This window comes from Muscardinus avellanarius (assembly GCF_963383645.1).
Source record: "Muscardinus avellanarius genome assembly, chromosome: 17".
In the NCBI taxonomy this organism is placed as follows: domain Eukaryota; kingdom Metazoa; phylum Chordata; class Mammalia; order Rodentia; family Gliridae; genus Muscardinus; species Muscardinus avellanarius.
Window position 1 is genome coordinate 54,398,359 of NC_137803.1, and position 14,165 is coordinate 54,412,523.

General features: G+C 42.0%; 1 protein-coding gene across 2 annotated transcripts in view; it reads right to left on the reverse strand.

The window, feature by feature from the left end:
* The window catches only part of THOC1 (THO complex subunit 1), a gene marked incomplete at both ends in the record, with an annotated part of 40,833 nt that overhangs the window by 4,776 nt on the left and 21,892 nt on the right, over nucleotides 1–14,165 (reverse strand). Inside the window, 6 exons of one of the 2 annotated variants that reach the window (XM_080714538.1) lie at nucleotides 3,731–3,796; nucleotides 4,335–4,430; nucleotides 5,388–5,458; nucleotides 5,550–5,600; nucleotides 5,796–5,862; nucleotides 7,097–7,197. In XM_080714538.1, coding sequence (XP_080570664.1) covers nucleotides 3,731–3,796; nucleotides 4,335–4,430; nucleotides 5,388–5,458; nucleotides 5,550–5,600; nucleotides 5,796–5,862; nucleotides 7,097–7,197 — 452 coding nt within the window. The remainder of the gene's footprint in view (nucleotides 1–3,730; nucleotides 3,797–4,334; nucleotides 4,431–5,387; nucleotides 5,459–5,549; nucleotides 5,601–5,795; nucleotides 5,863–7,096; nucleotides 7,198–14,165) is intronic. The other variant, XM_080714539.1, reaches the window with a different exon arrangement.

Sequence of the window (14,165 nt, forward strand, 5' to 3'; positions counted from 1 at the left end):
TCCCAGACCTATTTTATATTTTTATTTAGAAACAGGGTCTCCTAAGCCAGTGCGCGCGGCTGATTTCGAACCTGCGTGATCCTCCTGTCTCCGCCTCCCAAGCGCGGGGATTACAAGCGTGCGCCACCACGCCCAGCCTCCTATTTTTTATTCTTTATTTTGAAACAGGGTCTCAATGAGCTGCAAAGGGCCTAAGTAGCTGAGGCTGTCCTTTGAACCATGATCCTCCTGTCTCAGCCCCCCAAATGCTGGGATTATAAGCGTGTGCCACCATGCCCAGCAAGTTTTTTCTTTAAAAAAGAATAAACCAAAACTAATAACCAGATCACTATGAGATTCAAGAGTTTAACTTTTAGCTCCACAATAGTGTGGCTGGTTCTTAACTGAATCTTTTTTTTCTCTCAGTACTGGGTCCATGCTGGAACCCAGGGGTATTCTACCTTTGAGCTACACCTTCAGCCCTATTTTTTATTCTGTATTTTGAAACAGGTTCTCACTAAGTGGCAGAGAGCCTCACTAAGTAGCTGAGGCTGGCCGCAAACCTTCGATCCTCCTGCCTCAGCCTCCCAAATGCAGCTAGCCTCAGCAACTTAGGCCTTGCAGCGCAGCAAGGCCCTGCGGTCCTCCCGTCTCAGCCACCCCATGCTGGGGTTCCACGTGTGCGCCAGCACGCCTGGCTTATTTTTTATTTTTAAACTGAGTCTTACCACCACATCACTCTTTTCTTTCACATGTGACACCAGACAAGACCGAGGCTCCACAATGCTACTTACTGGAGTTGACGGTCATTCACAAATTATTTGAAACCACTTGCAAGTTTTATAATCATAATATATTACATAATATATTATAGGGTTAATGTAGCAAACATCTGTGTCCAGGAGCCAGGGCCCTGGCTGTATCTACTTCAGATTTGTAAGACACTATAGATACAACTGAGCTCCTGTCCTCCCGACAGTCTTACTCCAGAGGCAGGCACTACTCAGAATTTGATGTAATCAGTTTTGTGCCTTTAAAAACAAAAAGAAAGCGGCCGGGCATGGTGGCGCAGTCAGTAATCCCAGCATTTGGGAGGCTGAGACCAGAGACAGCCTCAGCTACTTAGTAAGGCCTCTGTAACTTAGTAAGACCGTTTCAAAATAAAGAGTAAGAATTAGGGCAGGGAGTGTGGCTCGGAGGTACAATGCCCCTGAGCTCCACCACCAGACCCGGAAAAAAAATGAGGAGAAAAAAAAAACAAACACAACCCCCCCCCAAAAAAAACAGAAAGCCAGGTGTGGCGGCACACATGTAATCCCAGTACTTGGGAGGCTGAGATGGGAGGATCATAGGCTCGCGGCCAGTCCAGCTACTTAGGTCCTCTGCAACTTAATGAGATCCTGTTTCAAAATAAAGAATAAAAATAGGGCTGAAGGTGTGGCTTGGAGAATGCCTGTAGGCTCAATCCATAGTACAATAAAAAACAAAATCCTTATTTATAAATTGACTCTTTTCAAACTTGATTTTTTTCAAGTGTGCCTGAGTGGATACAGTAGTTCTCATCCATTAACTTTCTGACGCTATCAGTATTACATTTTATGAACATGCCACAAGTTACCTGTATGCTACTGACAAATATTTAGGTTTTTTTCTTTTTCTTCTGAAAAAAAATTTTGTGGTACTAGAGATGGAACCCAGGGCATTCTACCTCCGAGCTACACCCCCAGCCCTATTTTGCAGTCTCTTTTTATATTTTGAGTCTCAGAGTTGCAGAGGGTCCCGCCAAGTGGCTGAGGCTGTCTGCGACCGATCCTCAGGTCTCTGCCTCCCGCATGCTGGGTGCAAGCGTGCGCCACCACACCGTCCTCCTGACGATTCTACGTGAACATCTTTCCTGTCTCTTCATGTGGAGGAGCTGATTTCTTTAGGCAGCACAACAGCTGCAACCGGGAGCACATACATGTGAGCAGGTGTACTGCATGAGTGAAGCCTGGTTTCACCAAAGTGTATTCTTTATTTCACCAAACACATGCCGAGTAAAGTCACTAGGTTACATCCGAGTCACTGGTGATTCTCAGCCTCAAGTCTTGAAAACACTAGTGGACTTAGGAGCAGAGAGGCCGTCTTAGGCGTCCACTTCCTTAACTTTCAGATACTGCCAACTGTCTTTCCAAGTGGCTGTACCACCCAACACCCAATCAGCAGCGATGGAAAATTAATTTTATCTATAATTCTTGGAAAATATCAATCTCTTGGCTATCATGGCCTTCTGTGTTTTTTTTTTTTTTTTCCCAGTATTGGGGAGAGAACCCAGGGACATTTTACGTCTGAGCTACACCCCCAGTCTTATTTTTTATTGTTTATTTTTAAATTTTTTTTGCGGGTCTGGGGTTGGAACCCAGGGGCATTCGACCTCCGGGCTACACCCCCTGCCCTATTTTTTATTCTTTATTTTGAAACCAGGTCTCACTGAGTTGCAGAGGCCTCAGTAAGTAGCTGAGGCTGTCTGTGAACCGCGATCCTCTGGTCTCAGCCTCCTGAATGCTGGGATGACAAGTGTGCGCCACCATGCTCAGCTTTGTTTCTTTAAAGTGGACTTCTAATTACTAGTGAACTGGGGCATTTCAGAGATTTAGTAAGGTTGCCACTTCTGAAACTATTTCTTTGTCTGTTTTTTTGTACTGGGTTTATTTACTCTCATAGATTTGTTAAGAATCTAATATTATTTACCAATCTTGTTAGACTTTTTTTATTCAAGTCTTAAAAAAAGTTTCTTTTGGAGCTGGGCATGGTGGTGCATGCTTATAATCCCGGCATTATAAACTGAGGCAGGCGGATTGCAGGTTCAAGGACAGCCTCAGCAAATAATGAGACTTTCATTAACCAAGTGAGACTGTTCCAAAAATATAAAATAGGGCTGGGGGAACAGCATGTAGGTGGAATGACCTGGATTCAATCCCCAGTACCACATACACAGAAAAAACATTCTTTTGGTTTTGTTGATCTTTAGTTATTCTCATTTATTGGTTCCTAATCCTCTACTTTGAATCTGCTCTGTTCTTCTGACTCAGTGATGCCGAGTGTGTGTGTGAGTGTGTGTGTGTGTGAGTGTGTGTGAGTGTGTGTGTGTGTGTGTGGGGGGCACTGGGGACTGAACCGAGAGGCTGTGAACCTGCGATCCTCCCGTCTCAGCCTCCCGAATGCTGGGATTACAGGTGCGGCACCACGCCCGGCTACCGTTAGACTTTCTCTGGGATCTTGTGTGGACTGGTTTGCGGGTTTTTCGCCTCCAGCCTGGGCTTCCTGGCTCGCTGTCGTTCACCATACTTTCTCAGGGGCGCCTCTCCTTTCACCTACACCTGGTAGGTCAGACGGGCGCGCTGTTTCTGTGCCAGTGGGCGCGTTTCTGCCCGTACTCTCCCGTCTTTTCTGGGCGGCACAGCACCTCAGTTTCAGCTGTCCTCGCGTGTCTGCGCACCCAAGGCCTTCCCTCCTGACCTTGCTGACCATGGACACGCACGCTCCCTGCCCCCTGGAGGCTCCCGCGTGGCCTCCACACTTCCACGGTGGAGGCTGTGCCATGGTGTCCCAGTTCCTTGTGAACCTTCTCTCTCCTGAGTCCCTAGTGTTACGTGACCAGTGTTCTCGATGTTTTACGGCAGGAAGTCATGCTCTGATCACAGCTGAGGAAAGGCTCCATTACCCTGACCCAACATCTGAGATTGTGACACTGGAGAAATTTTAAACTTACCTGGTCTCTGATTTACAGGCTTCCATATTATCAGGGCAGAGATTCCAAAGCCTTGTTAACTCGTCACTACAAAACAGACACACATCTTATTACAGGCACCCTTCTCATTTGCCTTAAACTGAACAGGAAAATAAATACAAACATAAACTAGAGTTCTCAATGGTGATAGTGTGAGTTTTAGTTCTCTTCAAAATTTTTGGTATTTAACATATATCCATACTTATCTATTTTTTTCTGAAAATATTTAGGCACAATGAAAAGCAAGGAATAGTTAACTGAGAGCTAACAGAACTCAAGGACCAGAGTACTTTGTAATAATTAGGAGCAAACTGCACTAATCTAAACAATTCTACTGTTGGTAACACACAAAATACGGCCTAGCCTAGAGACAAGATTTTTGGAGGTTGGAAACAAAACGGAAAGTATGTCCAGCTGTGTGAAGCCACACAGCCAACTCTGAGCGACAGGCTGCGGTCTGCTTCAGTAACCATCTGTGCGCCAAGCACAAGTGCACATCACATGTAAGAAACCAGAGATAATAGTAACACTTTCAAAATATAAAAACAACCAAGAACGTCCAATATACGAAGACAAATTAACCTACTTTCCCATCAAAATTTTCCTGCTGGGCCCTTTTCCTAAAAAATCCTCTGGGGCTGTTCTCTTCCGCATGATTCTTGCCGGCTTGGTGTCTGATGTTCTGTGGTGAACAAAACATATGCTATTTTTAGAATTACAAATGGATACAAGAAACGAAAGTCACTTCCTTCTTTTATTGTGGTATTGGAGATTGAGTCCAGAGGTATTCTGCCTCTAAGCTACATCCCAGCCCTATTTTAGTCTTTATTTTGAAACAGGGTCTAAGTTGTGAAACACCTCGCTAAATTGCTCAGGCTGGCCTTGAACCTGTGATCCTCCTGTCTATGACTCCCAAGTACTGGGATTATAAGCATGCACCACTATGGTGAGAGGAATGGAGGTCTTTAAAAAAATACTTAAGGCCCCGAGGGGTGTAGCTCAGCGGTAGAACACTCTCCTAGCACGCGTGAGGCCCTGAGTTCAACCCCCAACACCACCAAAACGAACAAAACAAAGCTGGTGTGGGAGGACATGCTGTCTACAATCCCAGTACTGGGGCAGAGGCAGAGACAGGAGAATCACAGGTGACAGGCTGGCCTCAGCAACCTAACAAGACTCTTTTAATCACACAGAAGATAAAAATGCCACTATAATAAAAGAAATTACAAGTAGATAAACAGCGTATTTTCAGTACACAGATCAATTTGCACTAAGAATTATAAGAAATGCGAAAAGCTGGGCATGGTGGCGCATGCTTGTAATACCAGCATTTGGGAGGCTAAGACAGGATTGCAGGTTTGAAGAAAGCCTCAGCTACTCAGTAAGGCCCGCTGCAACTTAGTGAAATCCTGTTTCAAAATAAAGAATAAAAAAATCAGGCTGGGGGTATAGCTCAGAAGTAGAATGCCCCTGGGTTCAATCCCCAGCACCACACATATACATACAAAAGAAGAAATGTGAGGTTAAAAAGTAGAAACAGAAGTAAAACAAAGTGGTTGTACTCTTACAAAGCCACTGATATACCAAATTATATTTTAGGATGTCTTTTTCATATTTCACGTGATGAGTACATATTTACCTTTCTTTAACAAAACTTGGGCAACCTTCATTTTTCCAAGAGTTCCAATTTTCCTCAGTGTTTAATATATGCTAGGAAAAAGAAACACATTACATTTGCATAATGGAATCCTTTGAAATTATATTTAGTGCTAAGAAAACTATATAAATATGAAACACATACCTCTACCATCTTTGAAAATCTTTCTCCATCGGGGGGGTTTTCAGATAGCAGCTGTGATTAGAAAGAATATACTAAGCTTTCGGCAACTTTCTGCATCATAGGAGTGGTTTGTAGGCAGAGAACCGAGAAGTGTTTGTGGTCTTGTACCTGAGCTTAACTTTATCCTTATTTTCCTATTTGGGGTGAAACAAAAAAATCCTAAATTTCCATTTTTTCCACTCATGGGTTTGCCGCACGTTGACTTACTTGGTAGACTGACTTTGTAGTGTCTTCAATCCAGAGCGATTGCTCATCAGTTAAAACATAGTTTGAACTAGGAAACAAAGCGACAACATGCGCTTGAGTCAGACAATTTATTCAACTTTAGGATTTTTCATGGTCTTGAACAAAATATAAGGCATATAACTCATATGTTAGCCATATTGTAAGCAGTGTCAAAACTGACCAAGATAAGAACAGTCAAAAATGAGACAGTGGTTCAAGGCCAGAGCACTACAGCTGAAGACAAGGGCTGTCGGGGGATGACACAGTGAGCGGGTCATGAACGGAGTAATAAGCGTTTCCTATGTTAATGTGAGATGAAAACTTCAGACAGCGTCACTGTACTCCTGTGCACAATGCACAGATAGGCAAGCTATATTTCTTTAAAACTTATTCAAAATAAGATGAATAAGAAACCTAGAAAATGCTGCGGGCAAGCTGAGATTGCTCCTGGCTGCCATACTGAGTTCTCCCTGTGCACTGGATACTCTACAGCCATCCCGCAGATACCGGGAGGACACCCGTGGGTCACTGTTAACAGACTACGGTGGCTCAACGATCTGCACAAGGCCATAGAGCTCGCTGAATTCCACCAAGGCCTAAGCCCAAACCTCTGAAATGGAAAGATAACATTGAGTATTACCACGTCCAACCGTGAAATGCGCATTCTGGAAGAGCGGCAGTAAAGCCAGGGAGTGATGACACTGGACTCAGACCAGCGGCAGGGAAGCCAGCTCTTTGTGCGGCCAACACGGCACTGTTCTGTGAACTTAACATGAGAGGCGTCAAGGGCGGCTGCTGCACTTAGGCAAGAGGAAATGGTCGCCCAGGTGGGACACTTGGACGGGTATCTTGATGAGGTTCTGTGAAACCCCAACTAAACTGGAACTCCTCTTGGCTTCACGATTTTCTACGTTCCTTTTGGTTCTCATGTCCTAAGACGCTCACAGCCTGCGAGGGGAGTACTACTGGCCTAGTGTGCAAATCAGCCTGGAAGGGAGCGTGAGCAGGGGAGAAGGGACTGAGGAGTCTGGAGCCGAGCCTTCCAACCCCGGGGGAGCCCGGGGCTCAGCAGGAAAGTGCACAGAAGACACTTATCACCCTCCGCTCCACACAATTTTTAGATGCTACCTCTAAAAGCTCCCAGTGGCTGGCTGTCTGCTGCGATGGAAGTGTTTAAGGGATGAAGCCCTTAAGCCAAGATGGCGGACACCTAAGGACAACACTGTAATCCCGACCTTCCTATGCTGCTAGTGAAAAACCTTTTACTACCCTTATGAACTTACCTTTTGAATTTGACCTGTCCCTTGAGATACTGGAATAGAATGAGATACTGCAACAGGATGTGTCGACGAAAGTTACTGTCACTCAGCTGTAAATCCATCAACTACTCAAAAGCAAGCACACACAGGACAACAGGTTAGAATCAAGTGCCGCCTCAAGTATAGGTCATGCAACCACAGAAACGGAAGATTCCAATTCAATTAAAAAATACGTGCTGTAAGCTCAGCTCAGGTCTGAGTTTCTGCATGAGCTCAAGGACAGAGCAGCAAGGGCTTCACTGAGATTTCTTGACCGTTTTATGACGTGAGGCATTGATGTTGGTGATAACAATATTCTATCTGCTGTCCTGACATCAGGATAAAATAAAGCAGAAATATAAAAAAGTAAACCCGGGTGTGGTGGCATACACTTGTAATCCCAGTACTCAGGAGGCCAAGTAAGAGACCAGCTGATTGGAGGAAGCTAAGTAGTCAGTGGTCTGCAGTGAAGACATAAATCCTGGCTTGAAGAGATGAACCAAAGCAGTGCGCACTGTTCACCAAGACTTCACCTCTGTCTTAACTTTTTTCACATTTACCTTTTATGTTGGAAGGTAATTTTTCTTGATGGAAACAATGGATTAGAAATACCCAACAAGACACTGGGTCAGAGTTAAGAAGGGACTGCTTTCTATTTTACTTAAGAAAACCAAACCTGAAGATAAAATTACCCATATAAATGTATACAGCTAGTGATAAACTAAAACCGCCAATGCTGGATTGCTTACTTTTCTCTTCTTTCTGCAGATTGAGCCCAGGGCATCCTATCTCCGAGCTACAATCTCAGCCCTTTTTATTTTTTATTTTGAAACAGGGTCTTGCTAAATTGCTGAGCGTGTCTCTAAAGTGCTGAGGCTCCCTCTAACCTGGGCTTCTCCTGACTCCGCCTCCCAAGTGCTGGGATTACAGGCGTGTGCTACCAACCCAGCCGTACTCTTTCTAATATTATTTCCTAGTTCTACTTTTCTTCGGTTTTCTTTTAAGTCACATCATTGATACCACGTCATGGATCAAATATTTCTTTGTAAACATTTTTTCTTGACCCAAAAGCCTTTTATTTTCCTTGGCTTTTATTACACATATTATTAGCTCATGCCCTAGCCTTTCTGATATTATTCTAAACTTAAAAAGGACTATATTATTATTTTTGGTCACTGTTATTCTATCAATCAATTTTACATGTAAACAATATTTAAGATAAAGTAAAACTAACGCAAGCATGAAATCTTCCATTTCTTTTTTTTTTTTTGAAGATTTAAAGAAGTTTATTAAAAGATAGAAATACAGATAGGTATAGCTCCATACCAGACCAGCATGGAGGGGTGACTAGACTGAATACACCCGAAATCTTCCATTTCCAACAATTTAATACAAAATACTTAAATATATGCTAGAAAAATATTCGGAGCACTTTATTAATATTTGTTATCATGAGGGCAAAATACATTTAAAAATTATAAAATATTTCAAATGTTCAAAAAAGGGACAATTAACATTATTCAACATTTATGTTTAACTATCCAGTTAGAGATCAAATCCTAACATTTTACTTATACTATCTTTGTTAAAGAAATATATTACAGAAACTGGTGGAGCTCGGACCTCCCTCAATCCTATTTCCCTTCCTACCTCCCTCTCTACTATGGCAACCACTACCATTATGTATTTGGCAGTTGAGTTTCCTATGCATATTTTATACTATTAATACATATGCAGGCATTTATAACCTACATATATACATATATATAAATAACCTGTTTTATATATTGTAACATATATATACATATATAACCTATTTTGTACTACAGTCATTATTCTAAATTTTTTTTGTGTGTGTATGTGGTACTGGGGATGAAACCCAGGGGCATTCTAACCCCAAGCTACACTCCCAGCCCTATTTTTTATTCTTTACTTTGAAACAGGTCTCACTGAGTTGCAAAGGGCCAAAGTAGCTGAAGCTGAGAACTATGATCCTCCTGTCTCAGCCGCCCAAATGCTGGGATTACAAGCGTGTGCCGCCACACCCAGCTGGACTTACTATTTTCACAACACTAAGTTTTTTTTTTTTTTTTTTGGTACTGGGAGTGAACTCAGGGGCATTTGATCTCTGGACTACATCCCCAGCTAAATTTTATTTTTTATTTTGAAACAGTCTCACTAGGTGGATGAGAGCCTCACTACTAGCTAAGGCTGTCCTTGAACCTGCGATCCTCTTGTCTCAGTACTGGGATTACAGACATGTGCCATAGGTTTGAAATTTACCAGGTCAATAAATACAGTTCTAGTTTAGGGGCTGGTAAGTTGGTAAATATTTTAGGCTCTGTGGACTGTATGATCTCTATCACAACCAATAATTTCTGCAAAGGCAGAGACAAGATGTAAACAAGTTTAGCCATGTTCCAATAAACTCTTTACAAATAAGCCACACTGGCTAACCATTGCTGTAGTTCATTTTCAGTGTTGTGAAATTGTATAAATTTATCATACAGTGTCCTAATAATCACTGAGGTTGTTCCCAAGCTTTCACTTGTGAACACATCATTTACCTGCAATGGTACAGTAATTCTTAGTATTTCCTTGTGCATGTGTGACATACTAGGGGCCATAACCAGGAACAAAAACTTAATTCCCCTAGTTATTTTGATTTTTTTTTTTTTTTTGCAGTACCAGGGATGGAACCCAGAGGCACTGTACCCCGACCTACACCCCCAGTCCTATTTATTTTTTTAGTATTTTTACTTTTTGAAACAGGGTCTCACTGAGTTGCGGAGGGCCTCGCTAAGTAGCTGAGGTTGTCCACGACCTGTGATCCTCTGGCTCCGCCTCCCGAATGCTGGGATGACGAGCGTGCGCCACACGCCCGGCCCCGTGTATGAAAGCTCTCATTCTCCACACTTTTGTCAGTATCACTTATTAGCCTTTGTTTTTACCCATTTGATATGCTTGCAATGGTCATGTCATTTCCTCTCCACTAGGGAAGCTTCACGTCTCTCAAGCTACCAACCACTTGAGATGTGCGCGTCACGTGTTGGCGTCAGCATCACGGGTCCCACCGGGCTCTCAGGTGTCCCAGTTCACTGCCCGGAACACAAACCTCCTCGGCTCCTCGCGGCCGAGCTCGGCCCTGCTCTGTGGCTTGTCTTTTCACTTTGTGGAATCGTACCTTTACTATTCAGAGCGTTTACCTCTTAATATTCTGAATATTAACTTGATCTCTTCCTTCATCATTTGTGCTTTTTGTGGCTCAGGAAATATTTCTCTAGTTTTATATCTTTCATATTTTCTTCTAAATATTTAAAGCTTAATTTTTTTCATTTGGACTTCCAATTAATCTGGAATTGATCTTTAAGCATGTAGTGAGGTATGGGCTGAGTTTTTCCTTATGGATAAGTTGTCCAGTAACATTCTTAAATATAATTCATCCTTTCGTTATTCATTTATAATGCAAGTATTTTTGAGTCTCAAGCTTTTCTGTGATTCAGCTTTCTACTGCTATTTTCTCTTTTTATCTGTATGAATAATTACTTTACTACCTTAATTACCATAGATAGCTTTACAAGACTTACTCTCTGACAGAGCAAGTGTCCCCCCCCTTTTCAGCCTTTTCCTACTCTTAGATCTTTGCTTTTCCACGAAAGCTTTAAGATAGCCTTCTGGGTTCCCTTGAAAACCCCAACTGAACAATGATCCAAACCACAGTGAAGGCGTGGACAGCGTGGGGAGGTGGCTGGCCTTCCTACCTACAGCGGCAGTCTCTGCTCATGCCACGACTGCTCTTAGGTGTGAGCTGTCATTCTGAACATGACTGATGTTTCTCTTGCAACCTTCCTGAAGCCTCATTACTCCTAATGGTTTATTGGTTTTCTTGAAATTTTCTTTGTAGACAATTATACTGTCTTCAAATGGGAACAGTACGGTCTTTTCTTTCCAATACTTAACAACTCTGATTTCTTTCTTGTTTTTACTCTACTGAAATGGTTAGGTCTTCCAGTATAGTGCTGTGCAGAAATATAATTATCAGATACCCATGTCTTCCTCTTGAGTTTAATGGGAACACTTTAAATTTTGACATTTTGTTGTATGATGTGAGGTATTAATCTTTCTAATGCTTACCTACACATACATTTCCAGGATAAATCTTCTGCAGTTTCTAATAAAATAAAAACAGCTACTTCATTTGATTTATAAGTTTAAAAAATGTTCTTCAACCCTATGATATTGATACATACACTTTTCTTATTCTGTCCTGAGATTTTGCTTAAAAGTTATAATCTGCCGGGCGTGGTGACACACGCTTGTAATCTCAACATTTGGGAGGCTGAGACAGGAGGACCTGGGTTCACAGACAGCCTCAGTTACTTAGTGAGGCCCTTTGCAACTCAGTGAGACTCTGTTTCAAAAATAAAGAGTAAAAAATAGGGGTGGGGATAGCTCGGAGGTAGAATGCCCCTGGGTTCCATCCCCAGTACAGGGGGAAAAAAAAAAATTACAATCTTTCCCAAGATTTAGGCTTTGAAATGCTACTAACAAGTGCCTAAAGACTTCTGGACCTGATGTCATCCAAAAGGTGTCCTTTGTACTGATATTTCATTAGAAGTTATTCATTTATTCTGGTTTTCTAGTTGACTTTCATGGTATGTCCTGCAGGATTTGTTCTACTCATTAACTTCGGCTGTTACTACTTCTGCTCTGAGTGAGGTTTCTTCTGTACTTCCTCTGGGTTTCTGAGTTGAATGCTTGATTGTTACTCTTTCCTGCTATAATTATCCTTTGCATTTCATCTTGTTTGTGACATATACCTTTCCATGCTTAAAATTCTGATATACATTTATAACAAATTTGGGATTCCTATTATGATTTCCTCTTTAATTTCTAGGACATAATTTTTGTTTCAATTATTGCCTCTTTCAAAACTACTTTTGCAATTATGATTTTTTTAAATTCTTGGTAATGGAGATTGAACCTAGGAGTGTTCTACCTCTGAGGTATGCCCCCAGCACTTATTTTGAAACAAAGTCTTGCTATGTTGCTGGGACTGGCCTCAAACATGTGATCCTCCTATCTCAACCTCCCAAGTACTGGGTTTACAGACAGGCGTGTATTAATGCCTGGCTTGCAATTCTGATTTTATAGTTCTAATTACACTGTATCCAGAGAATGTGTTTTGCATATGTGTTCTTTAAAATTTGTTGAGGCTCCCTTAATGACCTAATATGCAGTCAAATTTTCTGAACTGTTACACATATACACAGAAACAGTGTTACCTGTTTTCTATCGATTTCCTCATATACATCAAGATTACTTTTATTGTTTAAATCTTCCACAGATTTCACTATTCTTTAGTATCCTTGATCCATCAGTTTTGGATTGAAGCCCTTAAAAATATCCCTTTAAGCCGGGCGTGGTGGCGCACGCTTGTAATCCCCGTGCTTGGGAGGTGGAGACAGGAGGATCACGCAGGTTCGAAGCCAGCTGCTCTGGGTTAAGAGACCGTTTCCAAATAAAAATATATATATAAAAAAATAGGTCTGGGAGTGTAGCCCGGAGGTGGAAGGGCTTCCAGGAACCCCAGTACCACAAAAAAAAAAAAAAAAAAAAAAAAAAATCCCTTTAAATCGGTACATTAGTCTCACATCACAGAGTAGATGATGTTAACAAGGGCACACATGCACACGGTACTTGGTGCCCTCTCGCCTCATTTCTGTCCCTCCCAATACCAAGTACCCAGACTGACGATGGAATGTTCACATGTATACACATAGTCGCAGGTAGTATTCCATTAATGGACCTCAGTCTTCCTCCTCCTCTTCCCTTCCTCCTTGGCGCCACTGACAATCTCCTCGATTATCTGGAGTCTCTCTGTGATCCCAAATACTCCCTAGCTGGGGCATATTAGAGAAAACATATGTCCCTTCTAAAATATCCCATCAACTTCTCATAATTTTACAAGGTTTTACTTAATATACTTTGAGGACAAAGTTTTTTTTGGGGGTGTGTGTGTGTGTGTGGTGCTGGGGATTGAACCCAAGGACATTCTATCACTGGGCTACACCCTCAGAGCCTGATTTTTTATTTTTTATTTTGAAACAGGGTCTTAATAATTTGCAAAGAGCCTAAGTATCTGAGGCTGGCTGTGAACCTGGATCCTCCAGTCTCAGCCTCCCATGTACTGGGATACAAGTGTGCACCACCACGCCCGATGAGGACAAAGTCTTAAGTGCATAAAGTTTGTTGTATCTTACTGGTGGTTTATTCCTTTATGATACAGTTTTAAAATTCCCATTTGTTTTTCCATTAAATTCTTTGTTATGGTAATATATGGATTTTCTTTTTTTCCCTTTGCAGTACTAGAGATGGAATCGAGGGGCATTCTACCTCCAAGCTACACTTCCAGCCCTATTTTTTATTCTTTATTTTGAAACAGGGCCTAAATAGCTGAGTTGCAAAGGGCCTAAGTAGCTGAGGCTGTCCATGAACTGTGATCCTGCTGTCTCAACCTCCCAGACGTTGGGATTACAAGTATGCACTACCACACCTAGCTTTGTAGCTCCACCCCCCCAGTACTGGAGATGGAACCTAGGGGCATTTTACCTCCAAGCTACATCCCAGCCCTATTATTTATTCTTTATTTTGAAACAAGTTCTCACTGAGTTGCAAAGGGCCTCACTAAGTAGCTGAGGCTGTCCACGAACTGTGATGCTCCTGTCTTAGCCTCCCAAATGCTGGGATTACAAGTGTGCACCGCCACACCTGGCTAGCAGATTTCTTCTTAATGTGCTTTTATTGGTGCATTACAATCTCACATTATAAGGTAGATTTATTTTTAATTGGCATTAGCTTGATATTTCTTTATCCATGTCAATATTTCAAACTCTGAATAATTTTTAAGATATATATATATATAATTTTTTTTGTTGGGGGGGGGTCTGGGGATGGAACCCAGGCGCATTTGACCTCCAAGCTACACCTCCTGCCCTATTTTTTTATTCTTTATTTTGAAACAGGGTCTCACTAAGTTGTGGAGGACCTAAGT